We start from the raw sequence: 15,812 nt of genomic DNA, 5'->3' as shown, positions 1-15,812 counted from the left end.
GAGGCTTGTAACATAAACCTTGGCGCTTAGAGACTAGGCAATTAACTGCCCCTAAATGTGCGTAGGTACACACCTCATTGCACAGCTACTGAGGCATGAAAACCACAGGCTGCTAAATCCACACCTACCTGGCCCAGGGAATGAAAGACAACTCTTGTTAAGTATCACACTTAACATTTATTTTGTCAGAGTAGGTGGTCCAATTTCAAAGTACTCATGCAGCTGAGGAGCCTGGTGGCTGTCAAAAGATTTTCCCCGGTTTGTGCTATGTGTGAGCACTTCCACTGAAGTGAAAGTAAGGCAGAACCAAGATTTAGCAAGGTACAGGCACTTTGTTCCCAGTTGAAGCAGGGAAAAAAAAAGCCTACATCAGCTCCTGGTCCCCCCACCCCTAAAGAACCTTAACAGTTGTTAAACAAAAAGTAAAAAATAGAAACAAAAACCCAAGATACAGAAAGTCAGTGCTCCCTAGCCACACACTAGTAGTTTACACCCTATGTAAGATCAGAAGTATAAGAAACCATCAATCAAACCCCTGTTGTAGCCACAAGGGTTGGGTTACCTGGATATTTGGTGATGTGTAACAGCAAGGATCTGACAGTACTGCAGCAACAGCTGGGCCTGGTGTTGCCAGCTTGTCTAACCACGAGGTTAAACAACTGCTTGCAGGAAGTAATAGAGGAAAGGCTCTTTAGATTCCACATCATCTGGTTACATAAAACAGTGATTTACAAAAACTCAGATACCAAACAATATCCTAAATAAATAGTTCATCTTTATAACTATGTACAGAGTTCCCATGACATTAGTTATCCAGGAAGGACATGTCTGTGTCCATGGGTGCTGGGGCAAGTTCACACAGGTAGAACAGTGTGGCTTCGCTCGCTTCGGCCTCCGTCAGTGGCTCCAGCCGCACCAGTTTGCTCTGGGTGGGCTCGGGGTCCAGGCTGCTCTCCAGGAGCTCATCCACTTCTGGGGCTTTGCCAGCAGAGGAAGGGGTTCCACCTGCAGAGCTCCCACTCTCCGAGTCAGAGCTTGAGTTCCCATCAAAGAAGGCAAGGAGTGGAAACGCCGTGTACTGGATCAGCTGCTTATCTGCAGGAAAAGCAATCCCCCAAACCTGATCAGCTCACACACCTTTCTATGCGCAGGAGGGGAAAACAAAGGCTAATCCACAATTTATTTAAGCAATAAAAACCACACTAGGTGTTTCTTTTAAAGGCACGACTCAAGAATCATTACACTCCTGCATCACAGAATTCACGCAGATTCTCCTGCAGACATCCGTTTCTGGTGCAGTGCCAAAACTCTACAAAGCAAATACAGCAAGCGTTTTGTTTTGGCTACTTGCTCATCAGCATGACACAAAAATCAGACAAGGAGCAAACCGAGGGGATTTTTCAAACAAAGCTTGTTAAACTGTTTCAATGAACACTTGGACTAACCTGATTTGGCCTTGGAAAGTTGTGTTTCCTGTGAGGCCTCTGGACCAGCATTGCTCTTGGTAGTTTCTATTCCCTTTGTCTCCATCTGGAAACAAAAGCAGAATCTTAAACACACACTTAAAGCCTTTCCCAGTGCCACTAGAACACAGCTGGACAATTACTAGCAAAGCATAAATGTTTATTTTGTAAAGGCATGCAGTGGTGTCAGTTACACTAATAGACCTTGGCTGAGGACATGTGAAATGGAAACAGGCTTACTCAAGCAAGAGACCAGTAATGCTCATAAATGAATAGGACAAATTCAAAGAGCTACAGGTTTGCTCTGCTGTTTATCCTTGTGTTTCTTTTCCCATGAGAGACCATTCTGACAAAGTGTGTGCCTGGTCTGCAAGCATTAAAAGCTTAGAGCATATAGAAGTGAAGTCATTGGTACAGTCACAGCTACCAGCCTCAAGGTAACAGGAGTTCTAAAGGACACGATGAGTTAGTGTGCTTATCTCTTTTTCTGTCTGAAACCCAGCAAACAGGATGGATTCATACACAGCCTTCCTATTCTCAAGGAACCCTTCGAAGCCAGAGCATGGAAAAAGTACTGTCATAGCAGTAAGGAGTCAAGGATTAATACCAAGTTTGTAGCTGTCACTACTGTGCACACTGAGCAATGGTTTTGGACTTACTTTGGTATTACTGATATGATCTGTGGGATTCACCTGCACGGAGCTTGTAAAAAGCTGAACAAGACAAAACACAGCAAGGTTTAGAAATCTGGATGCTGCTGTTAAGAACACAAGAACATCACATCTGCATGTGCAAGAATAGTCCCTGTACTTGACATTTTTACTCTCCATCAGGACTACTTTCTTTACAGGTAGTCACCACTTCTGTGAAGAAATGCAGCTCTGGAGAACTTCCACGTAGCTCAGTAACATGGGAAACAACTCTTGATGTTCCCTCATTTGAGTTTCCAAGTGACACTGAACTGGAAAGAGCACCAGTAAGGGGGAAAGAAGAGCTGCTGTGAAGAGCGGTCTCAGCACAGCAGGAGAGGCCAACAGGCACTCAGCCTAGCAGGTTCAATGGCCGGAGACATTTAGGACACAATGACCTTGTGCACTGGCCCAGGACAGGGAGCAGCTTCTTGGACTGGGGCATGAGATTTGTGGTTAACACCACTCTACCATAAGCCAGCAGCAGGGGCTGCTCCAGGGAGCTGTGCTCAGCTCCAGGCATGGCACAGCCAGGTCACTGCAAGCGCTTCCTTCTCTCTGCACAGCACCTGAGGCCACTTAAGAGTGTCCAGTTTTAGGGCTCACAGGACAAGAGTTTTCAGACTAGAGTGAGTGTGGAGGGCCACAGATGTTTGGGGGCCTATGATATACAGGAGACTGAGGGACCCTGGGTGACCGTGTCTGGAAGGGGAGGATAACTGCACTCATTTATTGCTTTTCAAGAGCTACTGTAGAGAAGACAAACTCCACGGAGGTGGATAAAACACAAGAGGCAAGAGCTACAAGCTGCAGCATTGAAACCTGTGACCAATGTAAAGAAATGCTTTACAAAGGATGAGGCACCCAAGAGGCTGTGGAATACCTCATCTTTGGAGACTTCAGAGTTTGACATATCCTGAGCAACATGATCTAACCTTCACACTGACCCTGCCTTCAGCAAAGAGGCTGGACTGGATGACATGCATGGGTCCCTTCCAGACCCATCTAGACCACTGTACTTGACATACATCTGAAATGAAGCTGAGATCATATATATTCTCCTAAGAACTAACCTGAGATGGTAGTGAAACTTGCAAAATAAGTAGCAAGAGCCTTTTTAAGCCCAGTTCATTGAGAAGACCACAGATGATGAGCTGGGTTCTTTTCAAAGCGAGAGCATTAAACCAATTGGTATCTGAGTTTACATAGCAACAAATAAAAGCATGATTCCATTAAGAAAGCTACTCTTCAGCCAAACACTTCAGCAGTGGTGTAGCACTGAGAATTCTATCAGTGGCCAGAAATACGTTTGCAAATACTTAAGTATTTTCTTTTCCAAAGAGAAGAAAGGCAAAACAAAAACGTCTAACATGTTTTGAAGTAAACACTACTTTCTGCAGTGTTGCCAAAAATACTTAAGCAGTGAAACTTACATCGACCAGGAGATCTGGATCTATGCTGAATTGTCGTCCTGATAACATCGCTTGGAAGTCCTCTAGGCTGCAGTCAATACTGTCAAGATAATCCAGAAGTTCAACCCTAAAAGACAAGTACTATGTTGCTGTATCTCTTTAAAAATGAGAGAGAAATCCACAATTAAGCTTTACACAGCTATATTACATGCATCAAAAAAACTGTCACCACGACTAGAATGAAGTCCTTCATTAGAAACCACCTCCAGGAAAATAAAATGACAGGTATTGAGCAGCCAAGTGTTCCAAAACAGTTACCACACCCATGTAACACTATGATGTGACACCAACAGAGGTGCAGTTCCTGCATCCTGGTAGCCCTAATGAGCCTCATCTACCTGCAAGAGCTAGCAGGTAAACCCTGACAGTTTAAACAGCAATATCCACAACATCACACTGTCAAATTATGCACTCCAACTCAATCACTCCACAAGCAAAATCAGAGGTCTCACCATAAGATACTTAAAGTAGAAATACTAGCAGAAGCTGGCTAGAATAAAGGTGAACCATCAGTTTACAGCTCTCAATGGAAGCTACTATTCTTTTTACTTCAGTCAACCAGTTCTAATAGTTAAAGAAGCCCTGACAACCAGGCCACTCACTTTCCAAGGAGATTTATGTTCTGTGAAATGACTCCGTTCTCACTGAGTATGGAATCCATCATCGACACTGGATCTTCTGCAGTTAGAGTTGACTGGTTATTGAGCTGCACAGCACTTGACATCAGTGGGCTTGTGCTGTCACTGGCAGGGCTGAGGGGATCGTGAGCTGGCACAGCAACGGATTCAGTGCTTCTATCCCCTTGAATGACAGGGGCATCATCCTCTTCGTTATCATCTTCCACTATTACAATGTCAGGAGAACGACTACAGCTGTAATGAGATAAACAAAGCACTTCACACACTGATTTCAAGTGGTACTATTCCACAGGTTTAGTTACTTCTCATGTTAGTCAAGCTCAAAGAGTAAGGAAATACACTTCCCCACTGCTTTTTAATATGAAACACAGCAAGGTAGCCAATCTATTTCCATTGATAACAGTGCTGCAATGGTCTGTAAGTGAAGGCAGCTCAGCTGGCAGGCACTTGTGCTAGATCACAGAAATAGCTACTAAAAAGCTATAGGAACAATGCTCTCTCCTGCACTACAACACCTGCAAGCTCACACATCCAAGTGGGTCGTGAATACCTCCAGAGAGGGAGACTGGGAGGACTTGGTCAGCAGGGACTGGCTGGGCATGGGCCAGTGGGCAGTCAGGAATGTCACTGTGCACCATTTGTCTTTTCCTGGGCTTTATTTCTCTCTCTTTGTTATCTTCCTTTTCATTATTATTACATTCTGGATTTATTTCAATTACTAGCACTACTCTTATCTCGAACTACAACTTTGACTTGTTTTGATTTCTCCTCCCCACACCACCGAGATGGTGTCTGGTCCTTAGCTGCTGCCTGGAGTTAAACCATAACAACTTGGTATTTTGACACAAAAACACATAATACTGCATTCCTTCTGTTCAAATACCCACAGCAACTCTAAAGAAAGATGGTCAGTGCCAACTTCCCAGAACCCCTCTCTGTCTGTAACTAGACTGCCACACACTTTGTCAAGGTAATAGGTGAGAAGAGGTGAAACTTTTACTGCCACCACAGAATCAACCAGGTTGGAAGAGACCTCCAAGATCATCCAGTCCAACCTGTCACTCAGCCCTATCCAATCAACTAAACCATGGCACTAAGTGCACCATCCAGTCTAACCACTCTCTAACTCTACTAAGGCTGGTGTTAGACCATTTCCCTCAGCACCACGTTTTTGACTCCTTGAAAGACCTGCAGAGATGGGGACACAAACACCTCCCCAAGGAGCTGGGCCACTGAGAACTCTTTCAGTGAAATTTATTCTAATATCTAACTTAATCTCCCCTGGTGAACCTTGAGGCTGTTTGCTCTTGTCCTACCACTTGTCACTAGGGAGGGGACTGACATTTACCTGGCTTCACCCTCCCTTCAGGTAGTTGTAGAGAGCAAGAAGGTCTCCCCTCAGCCTCTTTTTCCTCCGAGTAAACTACCCCAGCTCCCTCAACCACTCCTTGCAAGACCTGTTCTCCAAAATTTGCTTTCATCCATATTCTGTTTTTCTTATCCCTTAAGTAGCTTTTGATGCTTCATTCTCACAGCCTTACATTCAAGAAGCTCTTCCACCAGAGACTGCATTCCCAGACATCAGCTGAACCATAACAATAGTACTAGTTCGGATGTTAAGTAAAAATAACTACTTTTTTTTCCCAAGATAAATACAGGCCCAATCAATACACTAATTCAGGGTTAAGAGCTGCATCCAATCCCAAGACCAAATTTCAACTGCTCATAGCTGAAAGATGAACTCCTTCTAAAATACAGACAGGTAGGAACATAACCACACAGCACCTGGGACAAAAAAAACACCTGGAATGTGGGTTAATGAAGTTCTAAGACCACACCAATACATGCATGCAGAGATAACTGTCTCCAAACATCTGTAAAAAGAAGGGAAGTCCTCCTTGGCTGTATTTGTGGCACTTGCTCCCAAAAGCCAACAATTTTCAACTACTGAAAGGAGATAAATTCCAAGACCCAGTCTAGGATGAGGACAATTTGTGAGTGCACACCTGGCCAGAGGGACCACAAAGGCAAGGCCCTGCACTTGACAGACAAGGCTGTCAGCCAGTGAAAAGTTTCTAGGCCACTGCCTATACATGATCACAGACTTGATTTGACTAAGGTATCAGCAGAGCCCTCTTGGAGAGCAAGTCAAACTGGTCCTCTTCCCAGCGGCAGGACCTTGAAGACTCTCCCTAGAAGGCAACTCCTCAAGGTTGAGAGCCCTTGCTCTATTGGGTGAGCAACTGCTTCAGCTGGCTGTGTGGTGTTAGCTCCTTTGGCAGACATCCAAACCTGCAGTTTGCCTGGTTGCAATTGCTAGAGGGGAAAACTGAGATGGTAGAAGGGGTGGTTGTGATTTGGGGTTCAGGCATCCACTTCTGCTGACTCCTGCCAATGGTCCACTGACAAAGAATCTTAGATACTTATCCCTGTGGGTGCGAGGTGATTAGCTGAGAATTCTTAACTGATACGAGGGCCCAAGTGAGCCTTCTAAAGACAGGAAGCTGATGAGTTAGGAATCACTCTTTACAATCTGTATTGGATTTGATACTGTTAAAGGACAAAGGTGTATACAGAGTCTTACACATGATGACAGGCAAATGCTGCAACTTATATAGCACTGAAAGCCAATCATATCTCTACATATTCTTCTAGTGACTTCTTACTTGGAAGAATCTGAAGTGGTATCTTCACTTGTTTCTGGTGTAACAGGAAGACTTTCTTCATCACCCATGGAATTTTCTTCATCACCCACGTCTTCGGTGACATCATAAATAATGATGTCATCTGAAATCTGTTCCCTTTGTTTTAAGCCCTCATTTCTGTTGAGAGGTACCTGAGAGTCGTTGTAAAGAATGAGGGGACAACATAACAATGAGCTTCAGCATTCTCACAGTCATCATTGTATCTTAACAATGCTTCAGTTCTAGAGGTGTGAACTCAGATTACATTTAATCTGAGTCCATTTCATAGAAAACGTGTAATAGAAAACACCCATGAGTAAATGAACAAGCTGGAAAACAACAACTAGAGGAAAAAATATTTGGCAAATACTACAGGCATAGAAATAAAAATACACTAGCACTGTCAGTAAAAGCAACAAAAACACCACCACACAACTAAAAATTATAGCAGTCACTGCCACTTAATTTGTACTTTCTTACAAGGCTACTAATTCCAGTGCCATGCTACAGCACTGAGTCTAATGATTTCCCTACCAGCCATTATTTGGACAGCAGAAAACAACTCAATGGCATGATACATTCAATGGCACAGGAACTTGATGTGACTTTGCTGGGTTGGATGCTGCCCTGAAGAGCAACATGCTGGACTCTTCTCCCTATGTGGGGTCAAGGGGTGCCCAACTCCCTGAGATAATGACATAACACACATATTCTATTTCTAGCAGCACTATTATTCAAGGCAAACTGCCCTCAGTAGGATGACACCAGGCTGTATTTAACACACTGGTAACTGCCTTGCCCACGCTATATTGAAAAGTGAATGGTGATTATCGACACTTGTCTTCTGAAGGAAAACACAACATGGCACTATCACTTTAAAATCTGATAGCTCTCAGTACACAGCTGTTCCATAGCCCATGTGACAAGCTACTTGATCTGCCTGTCCCCTCCATTCCTTTCTTCATCCTAACAAAGAGCATGCATAAAAGCAAACTTACGTGGTGATTATTGTCAGCTGGCTCTTTCACGATTTTCTGAAATACATTGGACTTTGTAGGTCCATTAGTGTTCAGAAGGAGAGGCCTAAATCACAAAGAGTAAAGGAAGAAACCCATCTCAAATCTGATTCTTTGGTTTTAGCTAACAAATTTGTCAGCATATTGACTGGACTACATATTTACCTCTTGCGTTTCAGGCTCACTAGTTGGTTATTGCGCACCAAGGTAACAATAAATTGTACAATCTGGAAGAAAAAGCAAAGCATTGAGAGGTCTAGCCTTGAGCTCTGTGGTAAAGGGTTGGACTTGATGATCTGTGAGGTCTCTTCCAACCCTGATGATACTGTGATACTGTGCTCTGCAGCTGGTTTTTCCAGAGCATCAAAATACCCTTCTAACTGGAGACTTCAATAATAAAGTCTATATATGAACAGCAGAACACATTTTTGTGCAGTAACACTCGAACTTTTCTCAACAGTTCATGTAAGGTTGTGGTAGAATACAACACTAACTGGAGACTTCAATAATAAAGTCTATACATGAACAGCAGAACACATTTTTGTGCAGTAACTAACTTTTCTCAACAGTTCATGTAAGGTTGTGGTAGAATACAACACTAACTGGAGACTTCAATAATAAAGTCTATACATGAACAGCAGAACACATTTTTGTGCAGTAACTAACTTTTCTCAACAGTTCATGTAAGGTTGTGGTAGAATACAACACCCCGCCAGCAATGTTAAAAAGAACAGAGCTATTCAGTTGTCACATAGCAGGTGATACAAGTAGATTTTAACACTGCATCATACAACACAGAAAACATTCAGTAACTGGAACTATCAGAAGCATTCCAATAAAGAATGGCAGAATTCACACACGGATTTCAGCTGTGTATATAAGCAGTAAATACTGGTTCTGGTGAAAGGTGTTTTTGACAGTCAGGGAAAAAAACTACATGTACACTTACCAGTAATAATCACCTGCCTTTCTTTCTGAAATGTTAGACTTCCTTCCCTTGTGTTTTAAACTTAAGGATTAAATGTATGTATCTGGTTTGAACAAACCAAAAAAAAAACCCACCACTGCTTTCAGAGTTGCTAATTTCAGTATGTTAAAAATAAAGCTGTAAACTCCTCACACTTGCATCAAATTTTGTAGACCAGAAATCTTCTAAATTAAGGTAAGCTAACATTTTGTCAATCTATTCTTCTAGTAACTTCAGAAATCCACCATCAGTTGGTCAGCAGGAGGACAGTAGTGAATTTCCAATACAGAACTTTGTCATTCCTGCAGTGAGATATTTCTCCTGAGATCATCCAACACAGAATGTTGGTTGTCTGATTCCTTAAGTGACAAAAATTGGAACAAGGGCATCTGGAGGAATGCTGTATGATATTATTGAACTTTTCTTTTAAAATCTTCTCAAGAGTTTAGCCATTGTAATGGGCTGCCCAGGGAGGTGGTGGAAGCACCATCCCTGGAGGTCTTCAAGAAAAGACTCGATGAAGCACTTAGTGCCATGGCCTAGTTGATTAGCTAGGGCTGGGGGATAGGTTGGACTGGATGATCTTCAAGGTCTCTTCTAACCTGGTTGGTTCTATGATTCTATGATTCCATCTTTTGCTTCTGTGGTGAAATACACTGGATGGTTGCTTCACCATACACCCACCCTGTCAGGGTTTTTTTCTACTAAAAAAAAAACATTTCACACACTGAAAAAGAAATGAGGACAAAGCAAGGTAATATGTGGCACAGTATTCCTAGCTCAGAAGCTCTCATTCTTTCACCTACAGCACTTGAATGAAGCCTTACCTTCCGAATAACCTGCTGCTGTTGCAAGTGTTTTGCTCTCAGTTCTGCCACTTCCCTCCAAAGGGATTCATTCTCCCTGTTTGAAAACAATGATTTAAAAGTGAAACCAAAACTAAGTTTTAAAACCTCTACACAAATAATTGTTGATGCAATTCAACTGGCTTCATTAAAGGTCTTTGAAATGGGTTTTTATGCTAAGGGAAGGGGGAGGAAGAGGGAGAGGAAGTCAGGGGCGATGACCTCAGCAATTACAAAATGGAGACCCACTACTGGCCAGTTCCTCTAAGGGCAGCATTGTTTGCTGCTTTTAGCCATATGAGAATATTCAATTTGTAAGCAATTCTTTTACTGAAATGTATTTTCCTAAAGCAATATGTAAAGTTAGGCAATAAACAATCAAGATACACACAAAAATATGTCTTTATCCAATACCTATTAATCAGAATTGCTCAATTTTAGGAATCAGCTGATGAGGGAGCAACCTACCTCTTCAAAGCAGACAAATGAGACTCAAAAGTCTCTTGTTTAATTTGCACCTTTTGAGCACTACTTATTATTTTGGAGAGATCTTCCTGACGTATCTTGCTCTCTTCAGGTTTTGAAGAAGAAACCTTAAAAAGATTAGAACCCAGAAAGAACATTTACCTTTACTTCTTGTTAGCAATTGTTTTCTTTTGGTGATCAAGTCTATTTTATCCTACTGTTGTTAAACTATGACTGGATAAGGCTAGGTGCTAGGTTGGACTGGATGATCTTGGAGGTCACTTCCAACCTGGCTGATTCTATGATTCAAAGTTAATAAATAAATCAAGCACAAAAAAAAAGGGACACAAGAAAATGTCCTCTTTCTACTGTCACCACATTTAGCCTTAGGTCTCTCAAACATTTGGGTACATTTAGATTCTTTGGGCTCTCTAAGTGCTCTACTGCTTCAAAACTGCTTCACAATAGCCCAGTGTTAAGTACATCCCTGTCACCAGTATAAGTTACTTTATTTCTATTTGATGTCTATATTCATCTAACTCACAATAACAACAGAGCACATTTCAGAATCATTTAACAGCATAACAAACATATATGGGTTTGCCCTCTTTGGTAGAAAGCATAATGCTTGGAGTAGGTTTGGTCTGAATCAAGCCAGACAAGTAAGCAGATTGGATGGGATTAATACCCATTTGCAAAACATACTATTTGCATAAGTCATTTTGCACCTATGAGACTCATAGTTATATAAAGAAACCTAGTCAAATTGCCCCAAGTATCTTCAAACAAGTGTAAGACACATAAAAGCAGCCGTTTGTTTCCTCAAACTCTGAACTTATTTACACTTATAACCCTACAATTCACTTTGAGATGAACTTTGCTATTCATTCAAACTTAGAAGTTTTCCACAGACAGAATTTTCACTAACCTTCCTTTTAATGTGTTCCAACAAGTCCTCCCGGCCTTGCTTAAAATAAGGGTGCTGAAATTCTACTGGACCATCTCGTTCCAGTTTGACAATCGTAGAATCAACATGGACAACTTTACGGAACCCATCTTAAAAAAAAGAAGCAGAAAAAACCCTGACCTCTCAAAAGCCACAGCAAGAAATTCAAACTATGTTGTTCCAACTATCTCTACTAGTTTTGAGGATAAGACAGTATCCTCGCTGCAGAAAACACAGGGGCACAGCTCAAAGGAAACTCTGAAGGACCAAGAACTACACTAGAGAACAACTCCCTCCCAGAACTTACACATATTTAGCTGTCTGACAAAGCTTGCCATGTTGTTATGCTTGAAGTACTTGGGCAGAATTTCTTTTGCAAATGTCTGTTCATCCAGCACCAAAAAACTCCGACCATTCTAAAACAGAAAGAGATACATTTAAGGTACTTGAAGACCATTGGAGAAAACATGCTGGGCTTTTGGATTTAATCACCGGATTGGAATGCTTCCTTTGTGCATGCAGCAGTAACCGATCTGCTTGCCTACGATTTTCCACAACAAAACCTGTGCAAACCCCGCGGTTGCAAAGCAACAGAGTACTATCAATTTACACTGCTATCCATATCTGAAGGGGAACACCTCTGGCCTTAGTCATTGCTTCCTCAAGAAATTAATTAACTGCTTGCCAACAACTACCACTGCTTCACTACAGGCCAATACTATCAGTTTTGTACGTAGCTTCAAAGCCTTAAGAATAATAGAGACTGTGCAAAGTGAAAAAAAACCCAGGTGAGAGTCCCTTCTGCTTTGCTGTGTTAAAGCATGCTAGTTTGGTTAAGACTTGTAGAGTAGATACAGCTGTCAAAGAGCTCAGTGTCCACCAGGTTTTAAAGATACCAAAAAGGTAAATACTCAAGACCATCTCCTGCGATGACAGTTGTGAGGGATGACTGATCTTTTGTCCACAGACTAAAATAGAAGGCTCAGCTCTTTGCTCTTCAGTGACTCTGCTCTATTAACTACAGGATAAAAAAAATGCCAGAATCTAAATTAGCTGCTTCAAAACGGTTTAGCTTTGGCCTGTACACCCACAGTACTCTCACCCTGTATTTAAGGAGAAGCCTATCATCTTTGGAAATGCCAACACTGATACTGTTTTTTCCTCAGGAGCCCTTTAGTTTCAACAAGTCACATGCCTTTTTTCCTCCAAATGCCAGCACTTCTATGACACCAAGAAGTTTGAAGAATCAATCCTGTGAATATCCTTGCCCAAGACCTTGCTTCTAACAAACCAGCAAGGACTGTCAGAAACAGGATTCATAAATGGCTTGCCATTGGATGAGTTAGGAGCTTAAGACTGAGACAAAGAACGGAAGATGAAAACTTCTCAGTAACGCCCACATAACTCCAGATGAGAACTATAAGTGAAAGGGAAAGGGGATGCAAAAGGCAGCAACAGACTGTTTTACCTAACACATTAATGAAACTCATGAGCTGAAGGTACTCTAACAAATGTCACTGCAGTGGCCTGTGATGCTTACAGACAGCTTTCAGGCAGCATCTCACTTATCGCTGCTTTGATGTAGTTCAGAACAGCACAGAAGTATCTGGGAAATACATCTACTAGTTCTTGTTCTGATGCTCACTTACAGCAAAGCTGTGCAAGCCCTTCAGCTGAACACCTTTTTCAAGTCCTAGTGTTACTGACTGCAGCACACAGAGCTCTTCCAAGTACTTTACCCGGTGCTCTTTGTCTGGCTTTCCACGGACAACAAGTGTACACAGAAGACAAAACCTGGCTGTTCAATTTCTCATGGTGTTTACCCTTAGAAAGTAAAAATAAGTACTTATACAGGAGAAAAGTGAAACACTACAGTAACTGTACCCTTTTATCCCTGTTATGTTTGGTGCACTTTCTGTACCCTTGTTATCATGGCATACTTTAAAAACATGGCATGACTTGTGTTACCAAGGAATCCCAAACCCCTCCTCCCCCATGGACTGCTGGATGCCAGTAACACTAACTGTGATTTGTGGACCTTCCTCCCACAAATGGCCTTGTAGAAGAATCTCAATTAATCTTTATTTTTAATTAAGTAAATACAAGGACACCTAAGCCTTGATGTGCTTACTACAGATAAACATAAGTAATGAATTTGGAAAGTTTCCATGAATGTCAGATGGCCTTTCTGACATTGGCTAGACAACATCCAGCCATTCATCATGTAGCTGTTAGCAATGTCCTTCCAGAAAAGAAGGGAAACTGCTGAATGAGTCTACTCATTTACTTCTTCAGGAAGTTTTGGCTGAAGCTCCTGGTAACTCATCATTAAAACATTTAAGACATCATTTTATCATTGCTTGAACATTTAAAATGAACTCAGCTGAGAGCTGCCATCTCAACACCACCTGAAGATAAGCTTGAGAACAGCACTTTTAAAACGTGTTATTAAAAAAAAATCTTGTGGAACACAGAGGAAAAGGAAGTAAATAAAATTATGTGCTCGGCATTTAGCTCAAAGGTTAAGGATGCTGCAGCCAACCTGCCCTCCCTTCAACGCAATTTAAGATGGTTATCTCCTGCCTTACAATACTTTAAGATGCTTACAAACTCAAACGAGAGTAACCACTGGACAGAACTCTGGATGAGAGGACATCCAACACAGGCTTTCCGTTGTTTTAAAACGCAACCAACTTAGACGTCTATCAATATGGCCATTAAGCACGTTGAACCTGAAGCTGTCAGGACAGAGGCTTGTTACTGAAGCAAGCTGAGATGTGTCATCGCGCCTTGGCACTACTGCCAGGTCCCCAGCAGTGCTTTCTTCAGGGGTGGCGGCAACCCACCCCCTTCACAGCGCCCCTGCACAAGCCCGGGGACGGTAACGGGTGCTGGGGGGAGCCCCGCGCCAGCAGGTGGACATGCCACGACACGCGGGATGACGCCACCCCATCGCGACAGTTGTCGGTCCCACGTGCCCGCAGCTCCCGCCAGCCCGGGCCTCGCCGCCTCCGCGGGCAGCTCCAGGAGGAGCGCCGCTAGGCCCGGATCGGTGTCATACGAGAGAAGGGCGGTGTGGTTTGTTTGGCGTCCAGGAGACGCCGAACACCCTCATTTCTCTGTCATCTTTCAGCCCGGAGCAGGACGCTGTCACACTGTCCACGGGTCCCCCGCCCAGTTCACGACTTGGCCAACCCGCGCTGGCAAAAGCCGCTGCGGCTCCGCGCTCCCCGTACTAAGGCTTAATAAGAACCGCGTGCAAGCGAACCCAAAGACCCGATCACTCTCACATCTCTGCCCTTAGCTCAGGGAGAGCCCGTCCTCCCGGGAAGCCCCCAGCCTGGTCATTCGGGACCGGCAAACAGCTACCCCCCAACCCCGGCTGCTCGGCAGTGGCAGGAGAAACTCCTCGGGGCGGGGCCTGCTGAGAGGAGCCCGATCAAGCCAAGCGGCCGTGCACGAGTTTTCCGCCCTCCCCAGGTGCCCTCGCCTCCCGCAGGCCCTGCGGAAGGCCCACCGGCCGGCCGGCCCTCCCCTAACAAGCCCAGGGCTCCCTTCATGCGCGGCAGAGGATGCCCGGTGCCGCCGGTGGAAGTGGGAAGGGGGTGGGAAAGAGGACATCTCCCACCGCCCCACGGACGCACCTGGCTCCAGGTGATGAGCCGGTTGTTGGGGGCCTCGCTCACCAGCGCCCACAACTTGCTGAGGAAGGCTGGGACCCCCGCGCTGGCGGAGGGCGGTGGCTGAGGCTGCAGAGGCTGCGGCTGCTGCTGCTGCTGCTTCATTGTCGCCTGGGAGCCTCCGCCGTCTGGCCGGGGGTGGGGCGCGGGGGGAGGAGAACCGAGCCCGGCCTTTCCCCCTCCCCTCCCGAGCGCGCCTGCGCCGCGCCCGCACCGCGCCTGCGCACTGCCCTGCGCGCGTGCGCGCCGGCTCGGCACGCCCCTGCCGCCTGCGCCTTACGTAACGTGCCCACGTGCACCTCCCTCACGTGTCACAACAGCGCGCGCCCGGGGAGAGGGAGGTCGCGGCGAGCGCGCCCCGCCCGCGCGTGGGAGGCCGGAGCCAATGGGGGCGCGGCTCTGGCCCAGGGGCGGGGACAGGCTCCGTTCCCGCTCTGAGGCAGCGCAGAAGGCAGCGCTCTGCGGCGTGCGGGGTTGGTTCCCGCTGTGAGGCAGTGCAGAGGTTAACGTTCTGGCAAGTGCGGGGTTGGGGCAGCCCGCCCGGGGCGTGGAGTCAGGCGGCCCGGCTGGCACCGCCGTGCCCGCTATAACAGGCTCCGAGGGGCCATCTCTGCGCGTCTTTTGAACAACTCCAGGGATGATGACTACATTGACTGCTCCTTGGGCAGCGTGTTCCAATGCCTGACTGCCCTTTCAGTAGTGACTTCTTTGTGTCATACAATATAAGTCTTCTCTGGTGCAATTTGAGACCATTTTGTCGCTCATGCTATCACTTGGTTCTAGGGAGAAGAGACCAACATCTACCTCACTACGACCTCCTTTCGGGTAGTCGTAGACAGTGAGAAGTTGTCCCTTCAGCCTTCGCCAGACCAGACGATCCTGCTTTCCTCAGCTGCGCCTCACCAGCCCTCTTCTCCAGACCCTTCACCAGCTTCACTGCGCTTCCC

General features: G+C 44.9%; 1 protein-coding gene across 3 annotated transcripts; it reads right to left on the bottom strand.

The window, feature by feature from the left end:
* Nucleotides 1-154: 154 nt before the first annotated feature.
* Nucleotides 155-15,044, bottom strand: HSF2 (heat shock transcription factor 2). Of its 3 annotated transcripts, none has more exons than XM_064170198.1 (13): nt 14,830-15,035; nt 11,493-11,601; nt 11,168-11,295; nt 10,243-10,367; nt 9,757-9,832; nt 8,128-8,189; nt 7,945-8,029; nt 6,929-7,098; nt 4,227-4,496; nt 3,586-3,691; nt 2,123-2,176; nt 1,446-1,530; nt 155-1,095 (listed from the first exon to the last, which is right to left on the bottom strand). In XM_064170198.1, the coding sequence occupies exons 1-13, from the start codon at nt 14,968-14,970 to the stop codon at nt 806-808; spliced, it is 1,701 nt and encodes a 566-aa protein (XP_064026268.1). In that variant the 5' UTR covers nt 14,971-15,035; the 3' UTR covers nt 155-805. The 3 variants fall into 3 exon arrangements, with proteins under 3 accessions (XP_064026268.1, XP_064026269.1, XP_064026270.1); XM_064170200.1 differs by lacking the exon at nt 155-1,095 and adding an exon at nt 1,104-1,309 and having other exon boundaries at nt 14,830-15,044; XM_064170199.1 differs by lacking the exon at nt 2,123-2,176.
* Between the last annotated feature and the right edge of the window lie 768 nt (nt 15,045-15,812).

Source organism: Pogoniulus pusillus, chromosome 33, assembly GCF_015220805.1.
Source record: "Pogoniulus pusillus isolate bPogPus1 chromosome 33, bPogPus1.pri, whole genome shotgun sequence".
In the NCBI taxonomy this organism is placed as follows: Eukaryota; Metazoa; Chordata; class Aves; order Piciformes; family Lybiidae; genus Pogoniulus; species Pogoniulus pusillus.
The sequence above is the reverse complement of the archived record's forward strand: the minus strand, read 5'-3'. Positions and strand labels throughout refer to the sequence as shown.